General features: G+C 45.0%; 1 protein-coding gene across 1 annotated transcript in view; it reads left to right on the plus strand.

Moving 5' to 3' along the window:
• Positions 1 to 1159: 1159 nt before the first annotated feature.
• Positions 1160 to 26732, plus strand: part of PTH1R (parathyroid hormone 1 receptor) — a 193167-nt gene continuing 167594 nt past the window's right edge. The window contains exon 1 of the mRNA XM_084859490.1: positions 1160 to 1676. Within this exon, the coding sequence (XP_084715616.1) occupies positions 1602 to 1676 (75 nt within the window). The 5' untranslated portion in view covers positions 1160 to 1601. The remainder of the gene's footprint in view (positions 1677 to 26732) is intronic.

The following is a 26732-nucleotide window of genomic DNA, read 5'->3' on the forward strand; positions in this document are numbered from 1 at the left end:
CTAGCTTCACGGACGAAACTGACCAGCGCGGTCCTACCCGGGGGACGGAGCTAGTCAATTTCACCGTGGGGAGCGAAGGGGCGTGGAGAGGCTCGCTCGATCGCCTGGGAATCTTTCATCAGGCTGCAGAAAGTGAACAGGCAGCTTCTTTGAGTTTCTTGCTGCCGACCCCGAGCGGCTTCCAGCTTCATTGATGACCGGAGGGGGGGGCTACATTGGGGAGGCAAACTAAAGATCTATGAGACGCCTCGTGTGGACCTAGCGCGATTTTCCTTCCTTGTTTGCCTCCCCCCCCTTTTTTTTTTTCCTTATACCAGTGGAATAGGGCCCTCTCACTTTTTTCTTTAAAAAAAAAGCAGCCAAAAAACCCCAAAAAAACTCCCCTTCTTGGTTGATGTGGAAGTAAACAGACTGTCAGCGTGTTCATTTCGTAAGGGAGGCTGAGGAAAGAGCCAACCAGCCCCAGCAGCAAGGCGAGGAAGGACAACCAACAACTTTTTTTTTTCCACGTTACGAGGGGGGGCGGTCTTTTCCCCCCACCTCGGCGATGCCCGAGAGGAACGCAAAAAACCGGCGCGCGCGCATGGGTGTTCGTGGGTCGCGGACAAAGTCGATCTAAAGCCATTTCTGGGGGGGTCCCCCAGCCTCCGCCAAGCTGCGAAAACTACGGGCGCCCTTTTAAAGGGAAGCCAGCCAAGTCCACGTTTCCACGCTTCATTCTATCGGCGTCTTGAAACTGCGGAGGGAGGGAGAAGGTATTTATAATTAAGACATACCGAATCCAAAAGGCTGCCACCGCCACGCTACTGTGAAATGAACAAGTCTTCTCGCTGCTATCTCTTCACAAAGCTGCTACTGTTGTGTGTTTTAAAAACGAGTGATTCTCAACGGCGAGAAATCAAAGGCTTCGAACTTCCTTTTGAAAAAGCCTACCTTGTCATATATGTATTTTTGCTGGCTTTCTGAAAATCTTGTGTGTGTGTTTTTAAGGGAGCTTTTTCCTTGAGCCGACTCCGGGACCTAGACGAGAAACTTTCTGGAGCTAAAAATACATTTGGTGGTTTCAAGCTCGCCCTCTTTTTCTCCCCCCACCCCTTTTCCCCAGTTCCTCCCCTCTACTCTTTCTTTTCCTCCACCTCCCCTTCTGTGACTTGTGTTTGTGTTTGACAAAGAAATGATTTGAACTTCCCACTGCCTCATAAAAAAAAAAAAGAAGGAGGAAACGGAATAGCAGCTTTGACATATGGATGTGATTTTTCAGCCGTGGGACAGATGTGTGTAAAGCAGAGGAACAGCCAGCAGGGTCCGAGTCTCTATCACCATTGGGGTGCTGGATGTCCCCAGCACCTGGGCCTTCCTTCTCTGGCGTTTTATATTCTTCTCCCTCGGGGCTGCAGTCTTAAACCTCTTTAGACTTCCAGCCATGCGAAAGCGAGGCAAAGATCTGGGCTTCGTTGCCTTCTGCCTTTGGGGCTAACCCACCCCCTACCCCATCAACAACTCTGGGAGCTAATAATAAGCCCAAGAAACAACAGGATTACTGGAGGATCTTTTGCCTGCCTGCTGAGGTCCTTGGATGTTCCAAAGTGCTTCACTTGGCTATGGGATCCTATCTGATCTATCACAGTCTGGGACTGGTAGTTTGCTGCTCCGTCTTAAGTTCAGTCTACGCCCTGGTAAGTTGTACAGGTTTATGTGACTTACGTTGTGTGTGTGTTTTCTTCTGCACACTCTTTGAGCAATTGTTTCCTACAAGCAGAGCTATTTCCATGCTGAGTAATAACATAGTGGTGTCAAGATTTTGCAGTGACTTTTTAATTTTAATTTTTTTCTATCTGCAAGCACTGCTATATACAGATGGTTGTCCTTGTTGTTGGTTGATATGTATATGAGCATGCCTCAAATGCCCAGTTGATTTCCACTGTGTAATAACGGAACTGATCTTCTCCTACAAACAGTTCATATTGCAAGCTTTTCTTTCTTTCTTTCTTTCTTTCTTTCTTCCTTTGTTTCTTCACTTAAAAAAAAAAATCCTCGACTATTGTGAATGGGCTTTTATCTGTGATGATTTTTCCACCCTTGAGTCTTGACACTTGCAGTTTAGTATCTTTTCTCTTCTGGGTGATGAAGGGCTCAGTGTAACTCAAAAGTCTGTACCAGCCTATTTTGGCCAAAGCTGTTCCAATAGGAGAGACATTTCTGCTAATGGTTGCATTTCCTACACAGAAGGAATTGACAGTAACAATGTCCATATCAGTGGTAAGGAAGAAAACTTTGTTAAGCTTCAAATGTCACAGTGGAACCCAGACGTCCAGTTGTCCATTCTTGGTTAATGCCAATTCGATTCCTTTATTAAACCCACTAAACTTAATGAAATATTGGACATAATCTTGGACTAGCCAGGCATTGCTCCTCATAATATATTCTGAAAGGCTTTAATATTTAGGATTTGCCTGCCATCCAGAGCAAAAATGCACTGCAAAGAAGCAAGAGTGGGTTGAACATATATTTGGGTGTTTGGTTTTCAGGCACACGTGGGTTTGATTTTAACAAGCTCAACATTTCTCATAAATTTTAGCATCCACAACATTTTTATTTATTTATTTTTTTAAGAGGACTCCAGGATCCACGATTGACAAATGCGGGGAACTGGCACCAAATGGCTGCACGCATTAAACAGTAACCCCGACGGGATGCAACGGGACTTAGGTTCTGAATAAACATGCTTCGGGTTGTACAATATGGCTACAGTCTAATAGGAATAAGCCTCATTGGGTCCAATGGAACTTTCTTCTGAAGGAACATCCATAAGATCAGGCTGCAAGAGAAAACTGACTCTGAAAGGTAGCTCAGAGCACATGCTTTGCACACAGTAGGTCCCAGGTCCTCAGTCCATTGCATCTCTCACTAAAAGGGGCCTCAGGTGACAGAGACTGGGACAAGAGAGTGGTAAAGATTATTTTCTTTCAGCTGACCAAGGGGCTTCACACGCACCGCAGTCAGCTAGCCATTGGCAAAGCATCACCTGTACATTCTCCCCCCACCCCTTGCATTGAGAAGAATTTTTGTTTGGTTAATGAACGGTCCCCTCTGCATCCACATTCTTTCTAAGGCTCCTTTGGTGGATTGACTAGTGAGATTTGAACCCCATTTTCTTAGGCTGAAGTCCGGCACTAGACTGTGTGGTCTTTGGGGGTCATGGTGGTGGCCAGGTCCTCTCCCTAGCATCCAAGTGGAGATCTGCTTCAGAGTCATTTCAGCCTGTGCGGTTGCAAGGGACGAAGATGGCAAGGGACGAAGACTCTCAGGTTGCTTCAGCCAATTCTGTCCTTCTAGGCAGGACACCATAGACCTGTGTCTGTGTTTGCAGTCCGTTGAAGGTGGTCAAACAAAGGCACTGAAAGTGGTAGGAGAAATACATTCCCCTCCTGATACTGCTTCTGATAATAAATCAGTCGTGGCAGGAGATTGTATTTTAAAAATGTGTTTGATCGGGGTTTGACAATGAGACAAATGAAATGCATGTTTCCTGGGGGAGTGTTGCCTCTCTGTCATCTGGGACATTTACCCTCCCCAAACTATCTTTTTTATGCAGGCTTTGATCTCACAGCTATCTGACCACACTAGGAAACTGCTCCGAAAATCAGTGACTTCTTGAATGATACCTCAACGTCTGCTTGGGTTTACATTTAGGACTGTATTGGCAAAACATTTTCTTTTATAATGCATATTTGCTGTTGTGTAAAGTGCTTGGAGGTCATCACCAGGAAGCTGGCTAGAAATCCTATAAATAAAATAACAAGTCACTTTCAGCCCTCTTAAAAACTACCGTCTCTTTCCCAGCTGAAGCATCACCAGGAGATAGTCTCCTTAAAACCTTTCCTAGAAAACCTCCTAGAAAAGAGATTCCATACTCTGGTCCTTTTAGAAAGTTGTATCTGTACTCCGTCATCTCAGTGTTTAAAATCCTTTCTTTTTTATCTTATCACTTTATAGCTTATCCTTCCCTTTGCAAGTAGAATATTCATACACTTGAGAACATCTGTCCACATTCACCAAATTCTGGGCTTTGACAGTAGCATGTAGATGGTTTGCAACATATATGTGGTGTGGACTATTGATTCTCTTCCTATCTTTCATCTGGATGCTTTTTAGATGCTAATCCTATACACACTTCTATGGGAGGAGGTCTCATTGAGCTTAGTGGAACTTCTAAGAAGTTGTGTAGATTTTTACTGTTAGTTTAGCAAAATCCTTCCTGATACATGGTATATAGTTATACATGGTATGCAAAGTGTATGTGTGTTGTGTGAGTGAGACAGAGGCTTTGAATTTCTCTGTTTCCTGGACTGGTTTGATAGAGCATGCAACGTCTTGAATTCTAAAACCTTACACTGGGTTCAATCAAATATGACCTTTTTATCATCTAAAGGGAGATCTAGATTATTTACTATAGCAGGTATCTTGACTTGTGGAAATCTGAGAAATCTCCTAAATATGTCACCCATCTTTACTGAAACAAATATTTTTAATTTCCCGCAACAACAACCTACAGGTGTTTTGCACCAACAGACCTCTGCAAATTTACAGGCTAGGAATGCAGTATACCTAAACTGTCCCTGAGAAATGACATGAATCCTTTTGAAATTCTTATAACTTTCTTTAAATCCCTATGGATGTCCTATCACCCGAACCAGGGCCCAGGCCAAATTCACAATTTGGAGAGGTGCATGAGATTTTGCTCATCTTTTGGAACAGTGGGGTCTAGGTAGGAAAGTGTAACCATTTCTGGAGACAGGACATGTAAGGTGAGGCAGGCATGAGGTGATCCACGCTGCAGAAGGAGCAGTCCAGAGGATGGAGCTCAAGGCAGAGCGGGAACGAAGCTTGATAAATGGAGAGCACGAAGATTCTCCAGGCACGGGAATAATAGGACAGGGTTGGATACAATAAGGCGATGTTACTGCCCCAAGCAACTGGGCTGAGTGATCCAAAATCCCTTGGAGTGTTGCAAATGTTGCACGGCACAAGTCTTGGGTTGTGCGTGGCTCTTTTGGATGCCTGAGACCTCTACTGCCCTGTGCAGCTGCTCAGTTTGTTTTGGCAGTGGGCCAGCCTGGCAGCAGAATTGGTTACACAGACAGTAGTGAGATCCTCAAATCCATATTAGGCCAAATCCTTCGTTAGGCCAAACGGTAAAATAAAGATCTATGGCTTAAAACCTAGAAATTGTAACAATACATTGTGCCCCCTTTGATTAGGTTTGTCTCTTCTCTGCCCCATCACCCTCCTGCATCGCACACTCAGAGGTAAGCCTCATGTAAGTTCTTGGAGCACATCTCTCAAAACCATTGGCCCAATTGCATCCCTGGGCCTTGATCCTGCAGGATCAATGTGCAAAAGCTCCACAATACTTACCAGGTTCCATATAAACTCTGACGGTCTTGTTCGGGATGGGCGTGTGCTTCTTAGGGGGTGGGGAGGTTGATTCTGTGTATTGTCTATGTGGACCACTCAAGGTTGAACTGCATGAATAAAACTCTCCTTGTGTTTAGTTTGCCTTGTTGAACTTCAGGTTATGAGGATGACACTTAAGGGCCAGTGTGCTTTGGACACATGAGGATAATGCTTTGAGCATGGCACGCACATACCCCCAAAGATGGTTTTGTCCTCAATTGCAAAGCGTTTGTGGCACCGCACAACTGCCTGCGCAGGGCCATTCACACATGCAAGTCCTCATTTTATGTTGTATTCATCAAGTGATGAACACACATGTGTAAACTAGCCAAAGTTTTTTTTTAATAAATACACAGAACTACAATGTACATCTATAATAAAGAAAGCAATATATACAGCTACAAGTTAACCCCCAAAGCCTACATCTAATGGTTTATAAATAAAATCCTATGGTCTCCAAACTTATTTGATGATCTACGCTCTTTTTTAATAAGACAATTTAGGTTCCAATCCTATACAGACTTACCTAGGAGTAGTAGACATGTTTAGAATTGCATTGCACATAAGTAAAGCTTTTGTCCATATCTCCTTTACATCATTATAGCATCTTCTTTTTTCTTAAGCTGCAGCAAAACACATCCTGGCAGAAGTTGCCACAGATGTTACTAATGCCAAATCTTGTTCTAAAACAGTCCCCCTTTTTTTTCTTTCTGATTTTTTTTTTTTGGGGGGGGTAATATAGTCTATCTTAGAGCCATTCATCTCCTTGATCTAGCCTCAAGCTTTTTCATAGAATATGAATGTACTGTTCACACCTTTATTTGAGAGCAATACCAATTTACAGAACCATTCTCAATACCTCTGTTGAATTATTACATTTTTTTACAAGACTTCATGGGATTTGTTTATTTCAAGAATTATAAAAGAGAAAGAGTTGTTTGTCTAACCAGTTCAGAGAATATCACATTTTATTTGTAAGTCATTGGAATGTAGGCTTTGGGGGATAAGTTGTAGCTATAGGTATGGCTTTCTTTATTACAGATGTACTAATCCTGATGGCTATGTGCTACCTCCAGTACCAGAGACAGTGAGTATATGTACACCAGTTGCTGGGGAATATGGGCGGGAGGGTGCTGCGACACTTGTGTCCTGCTTGTCAGTTCCTGGTTGACAGTTGGTTGGCCACTGTGTGAACAGAATGCTGGACTAGATGGACCCTGGTCTGATCCAGCAGGGCTCTTCTGATGTTCTTATGAGACTATCATCGGCTACTAGTCCTGATGGCTCAGTGCTACCTAGGGATGCATGAATTCAGTAACATCCGCTCCGTCTGTGTTTCATGGATTGTCGGGCTCCTGTTCTTCCATTGTCCGCTCACAGACGGGCAGCTGGTCGGCCACTGTGTGAACAGAATGCTGGACGAGATGGACCCTTGGTCTGATCCAGCAGGGCTCTTCTTATGTCCTTATGTTATATTGTATTGCACAGGATTTGCTTGTTTATTTCAAGAATTATAAACTTCACTTTCATCCAGCAATGGATTTCAGGGTGGTGAACATAAAACTTCAAAATCAATACGATTTATCTAAGAATGTAAATGTTCAACGTTATTTTAAGGTTCACCTCTCCCTTCCTAAGGTGCTCCTGCTTCCATGTTGTGTGTATTGGTGTGTGTTTTAAAGTGATATCTGTTGCTGTTAATACATCCCTTAAAATATTTATCTAGTGACCCTGATTTTAGTTCATTGCACCTCCTAGAGATCCTCCCATCTGTCCTTTGTAATGTTTAATGCATTCTCAATACCACTGTTAATTTTCTGTACACCCACACCCCCAAAAGAAAAACAGGCCTCTGCTGCAAAGAAAGTTTGCCATGCCAAATCCTCACTGAAACTGATGGTCCTTGAGTGAGACATGATTATTTTTGTTTTATTGGTTTGGATATGATGTAGGTGGAACTAAATTTCTCCACACCAGGGCTCTGGAACTGAAGTGCAAGCTTTTACCTGTCTAGTCAAAAATAAACCCCATTGGGTTGTTTCCAACATTAGTCTAACTTAACTCCCATTCATTTCAATGGGTCTACTCTGTGTAGGAATGTATGAGAAATTCATTTCAGTTCATCTTTTGGATCAGGTTTTACCCATTTTGCACTGTCTGGACCAAACATGGGCTCAAGCACAATCTGTGGTCATGGTCCATACATCAAGCTTGCAGTCTGACTGGCCAATTTAAAAAAAAGTCTTCTACACAACGTTTGAAAAATGTGCATGAAAAAATGTGTCCTTTGGAAAAATGTGCACAGACACACTTTAATTACTGGGCAAAGACTGTGTACACTTCAAAGATGCACACAACTGAATGTTCATGCAAAAAGAAAGAAAACAAAGATTGCAATTTGATACAGACACAAAACGCAACTTAGCGTCGAGGTGGAATTTAGAGAACGTTGAACTTGTTTTGTTTGTAAGCACATCCCTAATTCTCAGTAACATTGGATACAGCCCATTGAGTTCAACGGGGCTTACTTCAAGTAAGTGGGTAGAAGACTGCAGTCTTAACCATTTTGTCCAAGATCATCACAGCCCTACAGAATATCAAGGACATCCTTTGTATATAAACAATATCTCCAGAGTAGACTCTGCCGCAAAAGCACCAAATAAATCTCTCCGGGCTGGGAGTACACATGATCTGGCTGTCTCATCGAAATGCCCACTTCTCCTCTGCAAAGTGGTGTTAGGGTGGCCTTGTGTCCTATTTTACAGAGGACAGTCCTCTATTTGAAGGCTTCTCAGGAAACAGTCCTCTGTCTCAAGGTAAAGTGCCATAAGAAGGGTGAGCAGGGATCATGAAATTGCCCATCAACAGTTAGCACCTGGGCAGTAAATTGAGCACAGGTCCGTCTTCCCCACTACAGTGGGATGTGTTGCATTTCTATTTATATTCTAGTTACCATTTCTAAATTTCCAGTTATGCATATACATTTTTGCACGTGCAAATGCTGTGCAAACTGGTGACTTCATTTGCCCTCTTTTCGGGTGATTCATTTTCTTCTGTTTTTGGCAATCTGAAATTGACCATCCTAGTTCGTGTGTAAATAGGGGGATGATGACCATTTTCATTGGGGAAAATGGTGTAGGGAAAAGGCTTAACCTTTCCCCTCCCCCAGTGCCATGATCCCAAACCAAAAGGGTCCCCCTCTTTCTCCTTTTCCGTGGCTGCTTTTTTCAACCAAAAGAAGTAACGAGAGGAGGGACAGTTAATCATGGCCCTGCCTACATCTATGCCATAGAGCCCTGAGTGTCCATGGGATCCAATGGAAGGTTCTTTTCTCAGCTGAGGGTGCTATCCTGTCTACTCTGCCTTCGCTGCTTGGAAGCCTCTGAACTTGGAGGCTTCTGAGATTCCTACACCCTACCGAGCTGAAGCCGGCAGGGAGGGAAGCGCGGCGGAGGCAATTTTGCCTCCCCACTCTCTGTCTTTGGCAGTTCTCGCTAGATGGACTTTTCAGCCCATCTGGTGAGAGCATTTCAGGGGGGAGGGCAGGTGGCTGGGGGAGGCTCAGGATATCTCATATCCTGGCCTCTCTTGTCTCCTCCCCTCCCCACCAACTGTAACAACCCCTTTCCTCCTCCTCAGTTGCTTTTCTGACCTCGGAAGGCAGCTGGTGTGGTTCTTTCCATGCCAGCTGCAAGGCAGGGGGGGGGGTCAAATCTCCGACTCCCCCTTCGAAGGCCGGACTGCTGACTCTGACCTCAGAAGGGTTTTTCTTAGCAGTCCTATGGTGCCTGAGATGCTCTCTCAGGGACCATACGATTGCTCTCCTAAGGTACAATCCTATGCATGTTTGGACAAAAGAAGAAGTCCTGCAACTCCCTGCATTCCCCAGCCAGCCATGGCAATTAAGCCTAGAAAAAACAACTTTTTTTCATTTGGCTTGGAATGATCTGGGTCAGGGTGCAAATTAATTGAAGAATTTATTTCATTTGCGATGAGCTGGATAAAAATGTCACTGGCTGCCTTTGCTTCCCGTGAAAGTGAAATAAATCTTTGTAATTATTTCTAAATTTGCATATCTAGATATACATTAGAACATGCAGATTTTATGAAGATTTGGTCTGGGTCCTGAATCTTTTCATTGCCTAGGAATATCCCTGACTCTCTTCCCCCGCCAACCCACTTTTTAGGGTTTGGGCATCAGTCACATCATATTACTTCTCTGCCCCTCCAATAAATGTTATTGTGGGGGGTGGACACACAAAAGGAAACTACCACTGTCACACCATTATGGGCTTCAAAATTACATAGTTAGCCATAAATAAATAAATAAATACCATAGCATTTTATTTGCAGTACTGAGATTTTCAACAAATATCTGGGCCATAGATACACAGCAAATCCTATTTCCCCACTCAAAGTCTTAGAAAGGATCTCGAGGTACCATGACACGAGTCATTTCCTAAGTGAACTTTTCTTTGTACAAAAGCTGTCAATTTTATTAATTCGGCTTTATGCCACAGCCTGTTTAGGGATGTGTGGGAACTGGGGTCAGTTAATTTTTTTTAAAAAAAGAACTTACCAAAATTGGCAACATTTCTTCATAAACTTGAGTAGGGATGGAAGAACCAGGGATGATTGACCTCGCAAGATTATCTGAACTCCAGTTCAATCCTCAGTTTGCCTCACTCCCATTCTCATTTGCAAATTGCAGCCTGGTTTTCTTTTCTTCTTTCCGAATGGGAAAAGTACAGATTTCTGTGCTGATTTTCCATTTCTCCCCTGATTTTCTGTTTGTATGCAAGTAAGGGTTTCCTTGTTAACAGCATACATTTGTTAAGAGTAGCACACCTTTGTCATGGGAGTCAACTTTTGCAAGCCATCTCTCAAGTTTCTCGGGTAAAATTGTTTCAGGATTTAACGGACCCACGGTGTAATATTTTTAATCAAGGGACTCCAGGTGTAGTACTTTTTTGAATCAAGTGTAATAGACATTTTCTCCAATTTTCCCACTGTGCAGAAAGAATGGCTATACTTTTACATGGTGTGTGTATTATTAAAGTTTCCTTCTCCTTAGCTTTATTTTCCTGGAGTTAATTGTATTGTGTCCTTCTTTTGTGGAAATGGGTTGGCATCCATTTAATCGACATGCTGATGCAATTATTCTTCCTTGGCACTATTTTTTCTCTTGGTTTCTAATGATAGTAAAAGGGTGGTGTTGTTTTTTAATTATGGGTTTAACTTTGCCAGACAGTTCATCGTGAAACTTGAGTTTGCTCACAGCTTAAATTAAATACACAGCAAATCTTTGCTTAGAAAGAGAGAATCAACTAATCAATGGCCATGCTGGCTGGGGATGATTGGAATTGTGGTTCAATACCTCTGGACGACCCAAGTTAGAGAAGGCTGTCTTAGATAATGAGACCGTTTCTTTAGTTACGAAGTTGATACAATGAGTTCATCTGCATGTGCTTGAACTGTCCCTATTACCCATGGAAAGGAAAGTTTGAACCGAGATACCAGCAACTGAACTTGAACCTGGGACTTTCTGAAGACAAGGCGTGTGCTCCACCACTGAGCTAAACTCCTGCTGACTACTTTGGTATTGCTTAGCATTCCTTTTATTCCTTTTTATTATAGCGGAACTCTCCGGTGGGACATTAGCAGTCGGGGTGTTCATTCCTTTTTCTTCTTTTTTTCCTTTTTGGTGTATGTTTATGATTTTTTGCAGTCTGGCCACTGCAGTCCTGCATTAGAGTGTTCAGCGTGGTATGCCATACAGATTTTTTTACTGCTCATGTGATATTTTATAAGTATTATATACTCATAAATATATATGTATATTTATGAGTAGGTTTTTTGTATATATGCAATAAATCAGTGTTATTCATTTGCGCCCCTTTCCGTGTTCTTTTGCAGTGAGTTTAGGTTGTTTTTTAGGTCTCTTATAGCCTGAGAGACCACAAAGGGAGCTGCAGTTGTTTTGTTACATTGTAGTTTTGTTATTATTATTATTATTTTGACCTTAGCGCAGTTTCCTTTATTTTTGTATGAGTTCTGTCACTGAAGAATAATTGTTAGCTCAATATGTTCATGTAATAAAACTTTTGTTATCATCTTACTTTTTCATGAATATGGAATATTACATAACCCCATCCCGTTTTTGTCCTCCCAATATCCCGTTTTTGTCTCAAGGAAATATGGTCAGCCTATGTCTGCTGCACATGATGCAACAGCCAGGCTGTTTCTCAAACTCCAGATGACTATTGTACATCTACTCCCATTCCATCCAATTGCACCACCACTTTTTTTTTGCCACTTCTTTCCTTTTCTTTTTTGTGGTTCTTTGCTACCTGTTCAGAACGCTGTTGCAGCACTTCCGTGTACTGAAAATAGTTGAGATAGACCACTCTCAATGTCACAAAAATCACGGATAGTTATGAAGAGGATGATTACATTAATATCCCACCTTTATTCCTCCTGCAGGCAACCTAATGCACCTTACAGATCCTCCTCCTCTCCATTTTATCCTCACAACAGCCCTGTGAGGTAACTTGGCCTGAGAGCCAGTGATGGGCCCAAAGTCACCCAGTGAGCTTCACAGCTGAGTGGAGACTCTAACCCTTTTCTCCCAAGTCCCAGTCCAACACTCTAACCACTACACCACACTGGTTATTCTCCCTAGCTGACTTATTCTAGATTACCACCCTTTCAAGGAAACTCTCCCGAATATTTCACCTAAATGCAGTGGTACAGTTACGTGATTTTAGACTGGGAGTAATGGTTGTATGCCCTCTCCTCTCTTTAAATGGTAAGGTCTGTTATTTCCCTTATTTCAAACTGTTTTAAGTTTGAAATGTGGGCACCACATTTTAAGAAGGATGCAGACAAACTGGAGAGGGTTCAGAGGAGGGCAACAAAGATTATCAGGGGACTGGAAACAAAGCCCTATGAAGAAGAAAGACTGAAAGAACTGGGCATGTTTAGCCTTGAGAAGAGAAGACTGAGGGGAGATAGGATAGCGCTCTTCAAGTACTTGAAAGGTTGTCACAGAGGAGAAGGCCAGGATCTCTTCTCGATCATCCCAGACTGTAGGATACGGAATAATGGGCTCAAGTTGCAGGAAGCCAGATTCCGGCTGAACGTCAGGAAAAACTTCCTGACTGTTAGAGTGATATGACAATGGAACCCTTTATCTGGGGAGGCGGTGGGCTCTCCCTCACTGGAGGCATTCAAGATGAGGCTGGACAGCCATGTGTCAGGGATGCTCTGACTTGGATTCCTGCACTGAGCAGGGGGTTGGACTCGATGGCCTTGTAGGTCCCTTCCAACCCTATTCTATGATTCTATGATTCTATGATTTGTGCTTCCCTGTTGAGTGTGGCCCCGGTTCTCAGCCCCAAACCCCTGGCCTGACAGCACCCCTGTCTAAATCAGGAGAGGGCAACTCATGGCCAATGGCCTGCATGCAGGACCCTGGCCTTGTTTAGGCCCTGCAGCCAAATCTGCCACTGAAACTCAGTGGCATAGCAGCAAAGGGTATTTTCCTGCATTTGAAAGGGAAAAAAATTGCCGTTGCCCACCAAAATTTGGTAGCGTGGAGACATGGCAGCAAAAAACGGCCATTTGAAAAGGAAAAGAATCCCCCCCTTTCTTTTTTTACTGCCATGTCACTGCACTGCTGAACGTCAGTGGCAGGGAGCAGGGGTGCAGCCCCTGATGGGTTCCACGGGAGGAAACTTGGCCCTTGGACCCCCAGAATTTGTCCACATTTGCTCTAAATGTACCTCACTTCAGGTTTTTAAAAACCACCGTTTGAAATGAGTGCTTCTGGTGACCATATTCCTTAAAAACGAAAAGGGGAAGTTTTTAAAATATGTGGAGCTGGCCGACAGACTAAATTAAGCGTACGGAGAAATAAGAGCCTGCCTGAGGTTCAAAGGGTTCCCGCAGAGCTGTTGGTAATTGAATTAGAGTCAGGGAATTTGCAATCATCCCTTGAGGAAATCGGTATCGAAGCCTCCGCAGAATCTCAAATGCATAAACGATCATTTCCACAGTGATGACAATTGTCTCTCCTGCTTGCTGCTTTGGCCCTTTTCTTAAGCCTGCTTTGAATATTTAGCCAGTGGTTGGAATTTTTCTGATCCCCGGCACTGATGAGTGTTTGGCTTTCACATTCCAGGAAATAAATCCTTCTGTTTTGTTTGTGTTTAGTATATCTGTGCTTGTGTGTGCGTTTCAAAAACCAGTTATGTTCACACACCTTGCTCTGTTTATTTTTTGCATGGAGTGGCATTAAGGACTGAAATATAATCAGCAACGCCTGTGACTGTGATACACTGGTGGATGAAGGATGGACAGTCAGTTTGCATCCCACCTCTGTCAGTTGAATAAAACTAGGTAACTGTCTGTGAAATTTCCTGGGTGGGTCAGGAGAGGGACATGATTGCCCACCCTTTCCACGTCTCACTCCATCCCTTGCAATCTATTCTTTATTGATTTAATATATTTTGTATACCACCCTCCCTACAATCTATCCCAGGATGGTTCACTTACCCTTCTCCGCCATTCCATCTCTTTATCCTGTCCTGTACTATCCTAAGGGATCTATGAGAATTTCGTTCCTGTTTGCAGATCATGTAAACATCTCCTGTTCACAACTGCAAATGCGAACACAAGCAGGAGCATAATTGGGGGGATTTCTTTTTTCTTTTCTTTTTTTTGCAATTTCCCAAGCTTGCATTATTTACGTGTGCAAGTGCACGTTTCCCAAAAAGTGCATTTCCCTTGGAAAACTGCACTTTCATGCTTAAGCCTATGGGGGAAGGTGCACATTGTGGGTGTGTGCTTGGCAACATGTGCATTTTCATGTTCAAAAATGCACACTTTCCTGCTTGGAGAGAAAAGACACTTGCATTCTTGAGTGAGAATGAGGCAAGATGAGCATCATTCAAGGCAGAACATGTAGAACCTCAAGGAGCTCACACAGAGGTCATTCTCCCATCCCTAAGTACCATTCCTCTTCCTCCTCAGGGTCCCCCTTGCGAAGTACATGCTTTGCATGCAGAAGGTTCCTGGTTTGGCCCCTAGCATTTCCAGCTAAAAGGATTGGATAGTCAGGACCGGCCCTACCATGAGGCAAAATGAGGCAACGACCTCAGGTGGCTGATGCTGGGGGGGGGGGGCACTGGTGGCAGCCTCCAAGCCATTCCTCCTGGCCATTTCCCTCTCATGGAGGACAGCTGTGTGTGATGCACAACCTGTCCTGCACCCCCTAAACTAGCCTGCTGCCCTCCGGTGTGGCAGAGAATGCGACCATGTTGCCAGTGGCGAAGTAAGATTCAGCTGCTAGACCAGCCAGCTTCTGTACGTGGAATGAAGAGGGGCACCATCTTGTCCTTTGGCTCGAGCAGCAAAATGCCTCAGGCCAGCCTGACAGGTAGCAGATGGTGGGAAAGAAGCTTCTCTGTCTGAGACCTCAGAGAGGTGGCGTCATTCAGTGACTGGGCTAGAAAGGCAGTGTCAGGGTTCCCCTTATGACCTGGACCCCGTGAGCAACTCCCTAAGAATCTCTTGCCTCCTTAAGAGCTCCACTGTCCTTCTTTTCAACTTTCCCCTCCCCAGTGCCGTGGAGTTCAGGTTGTAGACATGGGGTAATTGGCACTTCAGACACCTGGGTGTTAACCACAGCAGTTAACCACAACAGGTAACAGGTACTTAAAACAAGCAAATTACAACTAAGGGTATATACAGAATAAAGCTGAGTGATACAAAAGGTTTTAAGAGAAAATAAAGGTTGCAAAAACGCACGTTCCTCTACCCTAGCTGCACTTAGACTTCTCCAGGCTGCTGCTTCCTGCTCTCTGTTCCTGCTCTGGTATTCCTGACTTTCTGGTCTTCCTCTCTCTGCTCTCTCTCTCCCTTGTCTCCTCCTTCCCCAAAACCTGTGCTGTTTCAAAGCTGAAGAAATGAAACCTAACTCAGGAAAATGAAACTTAAACAGGGAAATGAAACTACTCTTCTCAAGGTTACCCCCCCCAACAACACCCCCCATGCCTCTAGGCCTGACCTTTTTCTTTCCCTTGCCTCTGTAGGCCTCAAACTTTCACAGGCAGCTTTTTATCTACCCAGAGGTCTAAGCAGAGGCTAGGCAGCCAACTCGTGGCGATTCTCTAGCTCCAGATTTCCTGCATCAAGCAGAGGGATAGACTAGATGGCCTCCAAGACCCCACAAACTCTAGGAGTCTGCAATTCATTCCTGAATGCAAAGGAAATGGCTGGCCACTTTCTGCTAGGGATGTACAAATTGTGTATCTTCCGTGCCACTTGACTTCCGCAGTTTGCAGGCAGTGCTCCGTTCCGCCATTCACAAGCCTCCGGAATTCTCCTGTTTTTTTCCTGCTCCAAAAATTACGAAGATAAATCCATACTGACAACTGTAATTCCGGTTCCCAGCTGTCTCCGTGAGTTTGCATAACTGCCATAAGAATTGCTATTTTTCGTAAATATTTACGTATTTTTTTAAAAAATTGAAATCCTCTGTCTCCATTTACTTTCAGCCAAAACACTTCCTCTTCCTCAGGGCTTCCCAAAAGAAGGCTGTCTTAGGTGTGCCTGAGTGATAAACTATTTATTTAAAGCAATGCTGTTTTAAAGAAAGAAAAAACCTTTTAAAATGACCATGCTGGTACTGGAGCACATACACAAGCACAAGTCTAGCAATTTGCTAACATTTTTGGTGGACATGCGATCACATTCAGGGCTTCCAACAGGGCATGCTCACATGTTTTGCAAGCAAAAACAAAATTCTTATCTGCCCCTAGCTCCATCCCAGAGCTGAGAAGTCATTGCATAAAAATCAGTTATTCGAACGGGCGGAAGGCAATGCATCTCTCATGTTATTGCCTCCCCCTGCCTCCTCCTTCCTCTTCTCCTCCTCCAAGCCACTTTCCTGACTGTTGTTCCTCTTCCAGATTTCTAGTGTGACACTGCTAGAGGATGACAAAGGGAGTGAATGTTGGGCACAGGCTTATTCTGTATTATGAAGATAAGATTATGATGGTGGGAGAGGGAAAGAGCTCTCACAAATCTCAGCTATCTGCTTGGGTTCATTAAATTGCTAACCCTGTATGCCTGACAAAGCCAGTTTCTTTGTTTCTGCAGGCTGCTTATCCAAACATCTTATATTTAGGGAACATAAGCGCCTTTTGTTGTCGTGTTTGGGAATAACTGTGATTCTTGGACTGTAAATATCAAACTGCTGAATCTGAAGCTAACAAGCATGGAAGTTGGAGAAGCCCCTGTGTGCCATGGGGGGTGGGTGGGGGGGAGTAACCCATCTTCCACCTGTTGGTTTCTCCTAACACATGTCTGGGAAACATGTCTTGGGGAAATGGCTAGGGTGAGGGTGGTTCAGAATGTCTGGATCCACTAGGACTTGGATCTCATCCCCAATGAGGTGCCCCTTGAAGAGGAGGGGGAGCAGTATCCTGTAGTGGTCCCTACCACAAATGGGGACTCTGGGAGCTCCATGTCTCCTGAGACACAACCAAAGAGTGCTTCCCCAGAAGACACCCTGCCCAAGGGGCTTTAGCACTGATGAGCACTTTAGCTCATCTCCTCCCCCCCCCCCCCGAACCACAAAAGAGGCACATTGGGGCAAAAAAATCCCAACCAAGTATAGTCTGATGGGATCTGAGCTAGCAGTGACCAACCAGGAAAGAGGTCTTGGGGTTGTGGTGGGCAGCTCAGTGAAGCGGTCAACCCAGGCTGAATTTACACATAGCATTTATACCATTATCATAACAGTTGGTACACATTTATTATGTATTTATGTATTTATTGCATTTATTTCCCACCTTTTTCCCTCTTGCAAGGAACCCAAGGCGGCTTACATTATCCTCCTCCTCTCCATTTTATCCTCACAGCAACAACCCTGTGAGGTAAGTTGGGCTGAGAGTCAGTGACTGGCCCAAAGTCACCCAGGGAGCTTCCATGGCTGAGTGGAGACTAGAACCCAGATCTCCCAGCTCCCAGTCCAACACTCTCGCCACTACAGAATGGTATGATAACAGTGTAACTGCTATGTGTAGATTCAGCCCCAGTGTGCGGCTGCTGTAAAAAAAGCAAACTCCATGTTAGGCATAATTAGAAAAGGAACTGAGAATAAAAACTGCCAATATCATACTGCCCCTATAGAAATCGATGGTGCGACCACACTTGGAATACTGTGTACAATTCTGGTCACTGCACCTTTAAAAAGATAGTGTATAGCTGGAATAAGTGCAGAAAGGGGCAACTAAAATGATCAAGGGACTGGAACAACGCCCCTGTGAGGGAAGGTTACAACAGCTGGGATTGTTCAGCCTGGGGGAAAAGGCAAGTCAGGGGAGACATGATAGAGGCATACAAAATTATGCATGGCGTGGAAAATCTGGAGAGGGAGACATTTTTCTCCTTCTCTCAAAATACTAGAAACCAGGGTCATCTCTTGAAGCTGATTAGTGGGAGATTCAGGACAGATAAAAGGAAGGACTTTTTCACACAGCATGTAGTGAAACTAGGGAATTCGCTACCTCCAGATGTAGTGATGGCCCCCAATTTGGATGGCTTTAAAAGGGGGTCGGACAGGGTCCTGGAAGAGAGGTCTATCAATGGCTTCCAGTCCTGATGGCTACATGCTACCTCCGGTATTAGAGGCAGTGAACCTATGTGCACCAGTTTGCTGGGAAATATGGGCAAGAGGGTGCTGTTGCTCTCATGCCCTGCTTGTGGGTTCCCAGTCGACAGCTGGTGGGCCACTGTGTGAACAGAGTGCTGGGCTAGACAGACCCTGGGTCTGATCCAGCAGGGCTCTTCTAATGTTCTTAACAGTGCGCCAATGCAATACATCATAATGGGCAATGGCCTTCACATGCACACATTCAGGGCTTCATATGACATGGATTGTGCAGAGAGATGGCTGGAAATTATTGCCCCACACAATTAATTGCCCCTACCTGCATCCATAACTCATACTGCCACCCATATTGCCCATTACATAGATAGCACTGCCAGCTCTGTATATCCCTGGAGGGGTCCAGCATTGTGGTTAGGCCAAACATTCCCCCTTTTCAATTTTGGGGACAAAAGCAGTGCTTTCAAGACTTCCAAATAGTTCATTAAAAAATGTGCACCACTGAGAACACCTTTTCCTTTTTTGCCTCTCCCTGCTGCCATTGTTTCCCCAGTCTCCTTCTGCTTCAACACCGTTATTTCCCCTTGGTTAGGTCTTCTTTGTCTAGTGGTCCCAGCCAATCAGGGACCACATAGTGAGTGTGATGACAATGCAGTGCTACATGGCCAGTCAGATTTGGCATGCTGACGTCATGGAGGGCAAACAACGCTGAGTTAGGATGAGGGCTGGACTGGTCACATGAATGATCCTAGCCAACATGCAGGTGAGGGAAAAATAATCAGGGCAATGCTTCCTGAACGGCTGAATGCCTTTGGTCCTGAAAAGTTGTCAATCGCTAGTGAAAATGCTCCATAAAATCACCTCCTGATCCACCTCTTGGCTTAGCTTAGCTGGCATTAAAATGGGTTGTTTCCACCTGGTGCAAAAATAGAGCAGTCGGGAAGGTGCTACACATTGTGGTTGGTGAGGAAATGTCATTGCGGGGATGTGCATAATGCGCATAAGATTTCCCCTTGGCTGCTGCGAGTCATCTGTGGTGCTCCATTATTAAGAGCACTTTATACAATCCATAGAATGCAGTGATAAAGCATTTTCTGGACCGTACTACGTCATGCTGCAGTTATGGGTGGTGGTTCGCATGCACAGACATATTTTATTTACAATATTTATATACTCCCCTTCGTATTATATATCCCAGCATGGTTGACAGCACAAATTGTCAACAGTAAAATGCAACCCACCCACCCCAAAATGAATGCTACCCTATACAAATAATACCCTGAACATTGCAAGTATTCGGCCCACCCCTGCCCTGCCATGCTTTTACATGCAGGGAGATTTCTTTTCCTTTCTTTTTAATGAGGGACCATTTAAACAAGCGACTCCTTGCCTGCAATGCTCCTCTCCAGGAACACGTGCAATTGCATCAGCATGATTAACAAAGCCAGAAACGCATTGGGAAGATGCACACAGCAGAATCGTTTGTTGTTGGTTTTTTAAGTCGAATTCAGTGGTAGGTATAGCTTCTGCCAATTAGGAGGATAATGGCCTGAATACATTATGGTTTATCTTGTTAGGCGACAAACAGGTTTATCTCAACAGTAACTCTACCTACCATTAGGGGTATACGAAACACTCACCCCATTCCGTTTCGTGGTGTCTGCTGTGGGAGGAGGCGACCCATCCCTCCCCCCCGGAATCCTGGCTGGCCGGCTCCACTCCACGGCAATTCCACGGAGCCACTGGCCCGCTCCGAAGCCCCAGCGATACGGCTGACATTGCCTTATCGCTGGCCGGACTGACGTACTGCGGATGCAAGTGGGGTCCAGTGTAGCGGATGCCATTTGCATCCCTGCTTTTTAACGTGATAGGCTACGTAAATCTTTACATAAGCCTATCGCATGAAGGAACAGGGATGCAAATATGCCATTTGTGCCCCTGTTTTTTTCACGCAATAGGCTACGTAAAGATTTATGTAGCCTATCACGTCAAAGAGCAGGGATGCAAATGGCGTAGCGGACGCCATTTGCATCCGCAGTCCATCAGTCCAGCCAGCGATACGGCAGTGGCGGCCACATTGCTGGGGCTTCGGAGCCAGCAGCAGGCAGGATCTGGCCAGTGAGGACTTTGCGGGGAGGCGGAGGTAGGAGATCCGATCCTCCACGGACTTCGGGGGGCCAGATTTAGTAGAATACGGCCTCACTGGGGTCCACGGAGGATTTCTCCGACATCCCTACCTACCATTAGGGAGGGAGGGAGATAGGGAGATAGATAGATGATAGATGATAGATGATAGATAGATGATAGATAGATAGATAGATAGATAGATAGATAGATAGATAGATGATAGATAGATGATAGATAGACAGATAGACAGACAGATAGATATTCTTCACATCCACAGCCAAGTGGAAAGGCAAGTGCCTTTGTAAAAGGATGTTTACAGCACCCCTACAGTGCCGAACTGCACACGTTTGCTTAGGGGTTATTCCCATAGCACAACACGCTAACACGCATCTGTGGTTGAGCGTGGGTTGTTGCTGAACCGTGGCTTGTTTGTTGAACCGTGAGTTAGTGTCGTCTAAACCCAGGACATTTTCCACAAGGTGGCTTACTTTTAACCATGCAGTGTGGCTTATTTTTGCAAATAAGCCACCTTGAGAATCCATGGTTTGTTGCAGGGTAGTTCAGGGTGGTTAACAAGCCACACTGCATGGTTATCAAGCCACCCCGTGGGAAATGTCCTGGGTTCAGACAGCATGCTAAGCCATGGTTCAACAAACAGCCCATGGTTCAACAACAACCCACTGAGTGTGGGTTAGCGTGTTGTGTGAACTGCCCCATTGTGTCCAATGGCACTTTCTCCCTAGTTACTCCCTAGTGTAGGAATCGGGAACCTCATTCTACAAGGATGGGATGCCTCTGCTAAGGCTTAAGTTACTGACAGTGAGCGCTTTAAGCTACACTACGCTGGTCTCTTTTTTGACTCCACCCCTTTTGCTTTCATCCCCACCCACTACTGGAACATGCCCCCCCCCCCGGTCTAGTAACTGTGTTTGGATTGCAAGCGTAGACTCTCAGCTTTCATTTGAAATATGGAGGAGCAAATGGCCCCTGCTCCATCCTGATGTCCAGAAGCTGGTGCAGACTTGTTCTCCGTTGCTCCAGCGGACAGGACTAGAACCAGTTGGTGGGAACTGCAGGGAGGCAGATTTTGGCGAAACGTTAGAAAAAAAACACCCTGATGGTGCGAACTGTTCAACAGACTGCCTTGGGATGTGGTGGGCTCTCCTTCGGTGGAGGTATTTAGGGAGAGCCCAGACGGCCTTCTGTCAGGGATGCTTGTAACTGCATCCTGCATTGTGGATCCTGCATTGTGCAAGGGGTTGGACTAGTTGACCTCAAGGAACTTTACAGCTCTTTGATCCTATTATTTCTTTAGGGTGCAATCGTATGCACACTTAGACAGAAAAAAGTCCTACAACACCCAGCATTTCCCAGCCAGCATGACTGGCTGGGGAATTATTTATTTAATTTATTTCTTTATTTGAAGCACTTGTATCCCACCTTATATCATTAAGATCTCAGGGTGGCATACAGATAAAATTAATTTAAACTGTATCAAACAATAAATAATTTAAACGCATGAAAACATATTCAACCATTAAACAAGCTAATCCCAATTAAAATCTAAAACAATAAAACAGTTAAAACAGGGTTCTACTTTAGGGAGTACATTGAGCCCTCAAAGGCTTTGGTAAAAAGCCACGTTTTTACTTGGCGCCAAAATGAAACCAATGTCTGCCCCAATCGGGCCTCCAAGGGGAGGGCATTCCACAACTGGGGTGCCACAGCAGAGAAGGCCCTCTCCCACATCCCACCACAGTGTATGTCTCGCACTGGTGGGACGCAGAGGAGAGCCCCTCCAACAGAATTCTGGGAGTTGTAGGACTTCCTTCTGTCTAAACTTGCATAGGATTGTGCCCTTATTGTTCTGCCCTGAATTCCAATTTAAGTAGGAGAATTGCTCCAATTGATTTCAGAATTGGCACATACAGCTTTCAGTTAATTTGCATCTTCCCCCCACCCCCAGACACTTTTTATCATGCACACACTGCAAAAAAGCAACTCCAATACTAATAATCACACAATTGTATCAATACTCGGGGCAGGGGGTGTTGCTTATTTGCTTTGTTTTTGCAGAGTGTTATCAATGTTCTTTGGCAAAGTGGTGAGGTGGGGAGATAAATAAAATGAGGGAGGAATGGAAATGAAATAATGAAGGCTGCACTTTGGAAATACAACCAGCTAGGTCACAACTCCAAATTCCCAGGGAGAAATTCCAGTGAGGAGAATTTTCTAAAATCCCTCATTTTAAAATGAGGAACAAGTTTCTAGTCCTTAAGATCAGTTTCAAAAGCAAAATACGCAACACCAGCTGCAATCTCCAGTTACCAATGGAGCCTCTTCCTTGTTCTGCACCATTCCTTGCCTCTCCCTTTGATCTGAAGAAACAAGCCAGCGTATGCTTTGTTGATGACCCACATTTACTTGGATGGAAGAAGTTGGGTCTTCTTCTAGGCACCTAATTGGTGAAATCTGTGTCTCTGTCACTCTGATGATGTAGGCTTTTGACCCACAGAATCTTGTGACAGGATCAACTAGAGACACCTCTCCTCAGTGGGCCGTAGCTCACCCTTTTGTCCTTTGGTTGCTGAGTCACTCCACTGGATTTAAAAATAGCAGTTGCATTTTACCGAATTGCTACTGGGAAATAACCTCCGAAACTTTCCTCTTCTGTAGAAGGGACTGGTCCATGTGTGGGGATGAAGCAATTATAGAAGGTCAGGAAGGTCAAACTTCAAGAGGCTTCCCTGGGCTCACCAGCCACCTTTGGTACAGAGGAGTAGGAATGTAAGGATCTCGTATAATCTGCCACATTTGTGCTTTGTCAATCGTTGGGCATCGTCCTCTCCATCATCTGCACATTGACGGATGCTGTTCCCCCACACCCCATCCGGAAAAGTATACCCCTCAAAAAAATCCATCCAAATTTTTTTACTTTCACTGGTACATAAATTTTGCATACTTTTCTTAGGTCAACATAAAACCAAGGAGCAGAGTACACACACACACACACACAGATTGCTACATTGCAGAGAGGTCAGAGATGTGCAAATCATTGTGTTCTGTTTTTGCCATATTTTACGCAACTTCCTCAGTTTTGTACAACCAAAGTTGCGTACCGTTCCAGAAAGTTTAAAGAACAGTCGACAGGTCCATGGGACTCTGAAAAGCCCGTCCCCTGCAGATTCCATGGGGCAGATTCATAGAAATCCAGTGTCATTTTGATCCGTTGCGTATTTCTCTGACACCCCTACCAAACAGCTGCTGATCCACGTGGAGTGATGCAATTGAGACACCAGCCACTCTTATCCTACCAGTTTCATCAAGCACCCCGCCAAGGAAATCCTCACAGCAAAGGAAGACTTGCATTCAAGAGATGGAGGAACTGATTCCAAGGGGACTCATTTACACTGCAGCCTGACCCCTGCATTTTACATGCGAGAGGCAGCATAGTGGCGAAGGAAAGTCGAATACCCCTCTGCCGTAAACTTGCTGGTGACCTTAGGCAAGCTGCTCTCTCTCAGCCTCATCTCAGCCCATCTGCAACATGAATTTAATCTAAGCATTAATATGCTCATCTCGCCCCTCACCTTAGACAGCTCCTTTAGAGTTCTGCCTGGTTCTGACTGAAACCCGGAGTGGATTCACCAGCCTCCACTGACGTAGAGTATGACCTGTGTCCCGATGGCGTGATGTTGTGCGTTTGCTGCCTGGTGTTGGCAGTGGCTAATAATGCTGATTCGAGACTCCATGGGAAGAAGCCAAGCCACAAATGCCTCAGCAAGGCCCTGGGGACCCCCAAGGGGGTGGCTAGGCCGGAGATCCACCCGCCTTCTCACTTTCCCACAGTGCTCCAGAGGGCCTGACGTAGCATCACTCCAGGGCATTCCGGGAAATTAAAATGGCAGCCCCATGGAGGGACGCCATTTAAATTTTCCAGAATGCCTCCAGAGTGATGGTACATTGGGTGCTGTGGGGCACTGTGGGAATTTTAGAATGGCAGCCAGAGATGGAAGAGGGGTCCTTCTTGGTGATGACCCTGTGTAGAGTGTGGTGTGGTGGCGGAATATAGGCCACTGAGGCATGCCCCCTCTCCATTCTGCACAACCCAAGGGCATGTGGGCGCAGCTGTCAGTGGGCAGGTTCAGTGTGGAGCTGAACTGCAAAGAAGCCAAAGGGTGGCAGTAAAAAGTCGATTGGCTTCCCGACTTCCCCAGTTCGTTTGCAGACACTGGTGTGGTGGAGCCAGGGCTCACCAGGATACGGTCACCCACACTTTTTTATGTGTGGTGACACTGACGTCATCTGCCGCCACCACCTGTCAGAATCCCCTGTTCCCTCTGGCCATAGCTGCAATCACCACAGTAGCTGGGGGAGAAGTGGATTTTCCCAGCAATACTGTATTGTTCCCTATTATAATGCAAAGTATTTTAGGATGTCTTAGTCTTGAATAGGCCATGAAGACCCATTGGCTTTACAAAAGGCCTGCTCCTGGTGGAGATGCAAACTAACAGAACTGGTTTGTTGATACGGATCAATGCAGGTTCCTGCATTTTTTGGACTCTCCTCAGGGAAGTGGCTATAGGGACTGCTATGAAGCAGACTTGCACTTCATAACTTACCGCTACACCACTGATTTTTAGCTCCACCGCTCCAGAACTGCAGCGGATGGGTAACAGACAGGCTTAGGGTGAAATGCTGTGGATGTTTAGGCAGAAAAAGTCCTAGAATTCCCAAAATGCCCCAGCCAGCCATACTGGCTGGGGCATGCTGGGAGTTGCAGGACTTTTCTGCTGACTGGGGCATGCATAGGATTGCACACTTACTTTATTAATGGAGAGGGCTTCCAATATTACAATTTTCTTCTAGGAGGGCCGCACAGAAGCCTCAAGCCACCAAGGTCAACAGCTGAACAGCTTGTTTCTTTCCAGCCAGCCTCCAAAGGCAGGATCCATAAAGAAGTATGATGTTTCCAGCTAAGGACCCCCCCCCCCCATACACACACACTCAATAAAAATACCAGGCACCGAAATGGCTGAAAACAAGGGATGACCCTTTTGAGAGCTAATCTTGGCAACTCAGTATTGGTTGATAAACAACCAGTTTTCCCAGCTAACTGCAGAACTGTTTGCCTCAGAATATTTGATTGTTTACACCATGCCATTCTGATCTCTGTATCTTATCCATGGCTCTGCTGGCTGATAGCCAGATGGTCATGGTTTCTACTGCGGCTAAGCTAAATTAGTCTCAGTTTGGGGGGATGACATTTTTGACGGTGCTAAAAGCACTTCAGGTTTTTGTTTTGTATTTTTCCATCACTTCTTGGAACAACAACAAAGATTGCTTTTTAAACTTGCCCCTGTTCTCAATTGCCCTCCCTGCCCTGCTCTCAGTTGCCTTCATTATGTAGCCAAATCTGATTGGTAGTTTTGGGCCACATGATTTTACTGCCTGATGTCTAGTAACTTCGGACATAATATTGTGACATCCTACAAGTTTTAATGTGAGCCCTGATTGGTTGGGATCACTCATGTGACTAGTTCAAGAAGGAGAAAGAAACAGCATCTGGGGTTGTGGGAGGGGGGAGATAAAATTGGTACCAACCAGTATTAGAAAATCGAACTTGGCAGAACCCATTCAGCAGAATCATTCAGATCTGCTGGTAGATTTTGATCTACCTTCCCTCTACCCTTGCTTTGGAACAGCAGACTGTTGCAGAAGCATCTCACTCCACTGTTTATATTCCTAACTGTTCCTGCTGCCCTGGGTCACATGATGTGGTGCATGAATAAGCATTAATTATCCCATCATATGATTCTTCAGTACACTCTCTGCCTCATTTCCAGTCATTATTTGGACTCTCTCATTGGTCTTTTCACCACTCGCCACAATTAAGTTTGCTTGTGTTTGTTTATATATATATTTTCCATTCCTATGATCATTTTCTGCTTTGGGGCTTTGACTCGAGCGTCCCTGCAGAAACCACAGCCGAGCCAAGAGTGCCTGTGTACATGCAGCTGCTAGATATGTCTCCATAGATCCATCCCTGTTTGAGGGCTCCGTCTCCAGCCAGCATAAACTGGATGTTGCACCATGAAGCCAGTGGAACAAGGCTGATTTATGCTAGGGGTCCCCAAGCTGTGGCCACATTTGGGAATTGGGGAACTGCTGTGGGCACCACCACAAAATGGCTCCTATGGAGGATGTGGCTAGTCACATAATGGTGGCATTAGGGGCCTGGCTAGTCAGAAGACAAGTAATCCAGTGGAGAAATGGAGTACAAGCAGAGGAAGAGTCTGAACCCCAAAGCCAGTCCACATATTTGACCCCACAGATGCACAGCAAAATACCCATTTAAGGTTGCAATCCTACACATGCTTACATGGAACTCAATGGGAATTACTTCTAAGTAGACGTAATACAAAGGACTGCTCTGCTCATCCTATACACACACGTTCACACACACCTTTCC

Source organism: Heloderma suspectum, chromosome 5, assembly GCF_057233095.1.
Source record: "Heloderma suspectum isolate Gila_16-S chromosome 5, 16-S_ref, whole genome shotgun sequence".
NCBI lineage: Eukaryota > Metazoa > Chordata > Lepidosauria > Squamata > Helodermatidae > Heloderma > Heloderma suspectum.